Consider the following 2,678-nt stretch of genomic DNA (forward strand, 5'->3'; position numbering starts at 1 on the left):
TGCGTTGGTAACTTCATCATCACCGTCAACACGCCATCGTGCTGACGAAACTCTCCCTCGGACTCAACTGGATCAAGAGTACGAGGGACGTCATCAAGCTGAACGTGTGCAGATCGCGGAGGTGTCGTGTGTTCGGTACTTGATCGGTTGGATCACGAAGATGTTCGACTACATCAACCGTGTTTCTTAACGCTTCCACTTTCGGTCTACGAGGGTCCGTGGACACACTCTCCCCGCTCGTTGCTATGCTTCTTCTAAATAGATCTTGCGTGATCGTAGGAAATTTTTGAAATACTACGTTCCCTAAGAAGGCGAATGGACCACACCGTCGTAAGGGGAAGGGGGCGGAGGAGGGAGCAATGGCCCGGTAGAGGGACTTGATGGAGAATTGGCCCGACGGCTCCACATGCCATCGAACATGATCCGGGCCCGCTTCTAGATTTCACTCGTGGAGTGTAATGCAGTCAAGCAACTTGTGCCAGGCGGTTGAATCCGGAGGCCCAAACGGCCTTTGGAAGGCGAGGTGCCCTAAGTCAATATGGGCCCTCTCGACGGAGATCTAGGGATCAACAACGATGGAGAAGAGGTTGGGGAAGTGCGCGGTGAAGGGGGTGTCTCCAGCCCAACGGTCAAACTAGAACAGGGTCGCAACCCCAAAGCCAACTGAGATGGAGGTCCCAATGCGAAGAACCGGGAGCAGCTGGATGACCGACTGCCAGAACTGGGAGCCGCCAGACCGCTGATAGAAGGCAAGAGGCTGCCCACGCAGGTATTTGCTCCGGATGATGTCAAGCCGGAGACCACCTTGCCCTTGCGCAATACGCCAAAGCCAGTGGGATAGAAGGGCGATGTTCATGCGCTTAGAGCACATGATCCCAAGGCCTCCTTGCTCATGAGGCTTGCAAATGTCTGGCCAACTAACTATATGGTATCTATGTTTATTGTTGTCACCCGCCCAGAAGAATCGTGTCTGGACTTTAGCGATCTCATGGTGCAAAGTCTCGTGCAGGCTGTAGAAGCTCATGAGGAACATGAGGAGGCTGGAGAGGGAAGAGTTGATGAAAATCGTCCGGGCCGCCTTAGACAGCCACCGACCCTGTCAAGGCTCAACGCGCAGCTGCAGTTTGGCCACGGTTGGCTACAAGTCTGCAACGAAGAGCCGAGAGTCACTAATAGGAGTCCCCAAATAGGTCGTGGGGAAGGAACCCAAATGGTAGTTAAGCCGGTTGGCGATGCTCCGGCATTCGTCCGGTGAGTAGCCCATCACCATCACGTCACTCTTGTCGAAGTTGACTTTAATACCTGACATCTGTTGGAAGCAGAGGAGGAGGAACATCAGATTGGAGATGTCCGCATCCGAGCCTTCCACCATAATAATGGTGTCATCGGCGTACTGGAGGAGGGAGATCCCAACACCGTCGGCCAGGTGGGGAGTGATCCCATGAATATGGCATGCCGCCTTCACCTTGTCCGGGATGGCAGCAAGTGCGTCCACCACCTTGTTGAACAAAAACGGGGAGAAAGGGTCGCCTTGTCTAACCCCATAGAGAGTGGGGAAGTAGGGCCCAATCTCCCCATTGATGTTAACGGCAGTGCGACCACAGGAGACCATCTGCATCACGCTGGTGACCCAACGGTTGTCGAAGCCCTTTCAGAGCAAAACCTCCCGAAGGAAAGTCCAGCTGACTATATCGTAGGCCTTATGGAAATCAATCTTCAAGAAGACTGCCTTGAGGTGTTTAGCGCGGATCTCATGGAGGGCTTCGTGGAGGATGAGAACCCCGTCAAGGTTATAGCGTCCTTGGATGAAGGCCGATTGATTGGGGTGGGTGATGCGATTCGCAAGCAGGGTCACCCTATTGGGGTACCCTTTCGCCAGGATACAGAAGATCACGTTTATCACCGTGATTGGATGAAACTGCCGGATGTCGGACGCCCCAGGCACTTTCGGGATGAGCGAGATGATCCCGAAATTGGGGCAGCCGAGGTCAATGGATCCCACAAAGAACTCGTCAAAGATGGCCATGACCTCGAGTTTGATCACATTCCAGAAAGTCTGAAAGAATTGTATCGGAAAGACCGTCGGGGCCTGGAGCCGAAGCCGGGTTCATGCCCCTAATGGCCTCCCCCCTCCCAGACCTCGCCGTCGGTGAACGGAGTGGTCAGGGCCGCATTTTCAACAGGGGAGACCTGCTGAGGGCCGGTCCAGTAGTCAGGCGCAAGCGAAAGGCCACCCCGAGGGGAGGATGAGAAGAGGTTTTTGTAGAAACCGTCTACATGAGCTCATATGTCGCTAGGGGACTGCAAGAGAGTCGCGCCATCCCAAAGATTCTCCTATGCATCACTCTCAACACCCCAATGACGCTGCAGAACAACCTCCCATAATAGTATTTACAGGTCCGAAGAGAACCAGGACACCCCCCCCCCCCTCGTCGTCAAAGCGAAGGACGGAGAAGGTAGAGAACCGTGGCCTTGCCAGTGCAAACCGTGAAAACTTCCTCTCACTAATTGCCTGTTCGTGGGAGAGAGGGGAGCGGGGAAAATAGACATGGCACAACTGATTTTGTTGCAGGTGTTTCATTCAGTGGAGGCTTCAAGGTATGCTGTGTAGTCATATGATTACACAAGATATTTTCTCAAGCCTCCGTACCATATAAAAGTAGAAATCAAGCAAAAGA

At 53.6% G+C, this 2,678-nt stretch overlaps 1 protein-coding gene across 1 annotated transcript in view; it reads left to right on the forward strand.

Annotated features, from left to right (window-relative positions):
* Positions 1 to 2,548: 2,548 nt before the first annotated feature.
* LOC119299026 overlaps positions 2,549 to 2,678 on the forward strand; it is a 31,990-nt gene continuing 31,860 nt past the window's right edge. Inside the window, 1 exon segment of the mRNA XM_037576342.1 lies at positions 2,549 to 2,598. Coding sequence (XP_037432239.1) covers positions 2,549 to 2,598 — 50 coding nt within the window.

Source organism: Triticum dicoccoides, chromosome 5A, assembly GCF_002162155.2.
Source record: "Triticum dicoccoides isolate Atlit2015 ecotype Zavitan chromosome 5A, WEW_v2.0, whole genome shotgun sequence".
Lineage (NCBI taxonomy): Eukaryota > Viridiplantae > Streptophyta > Magnoliopsida > Poales > Poaceae > Triticum > Triticum dicoccoides.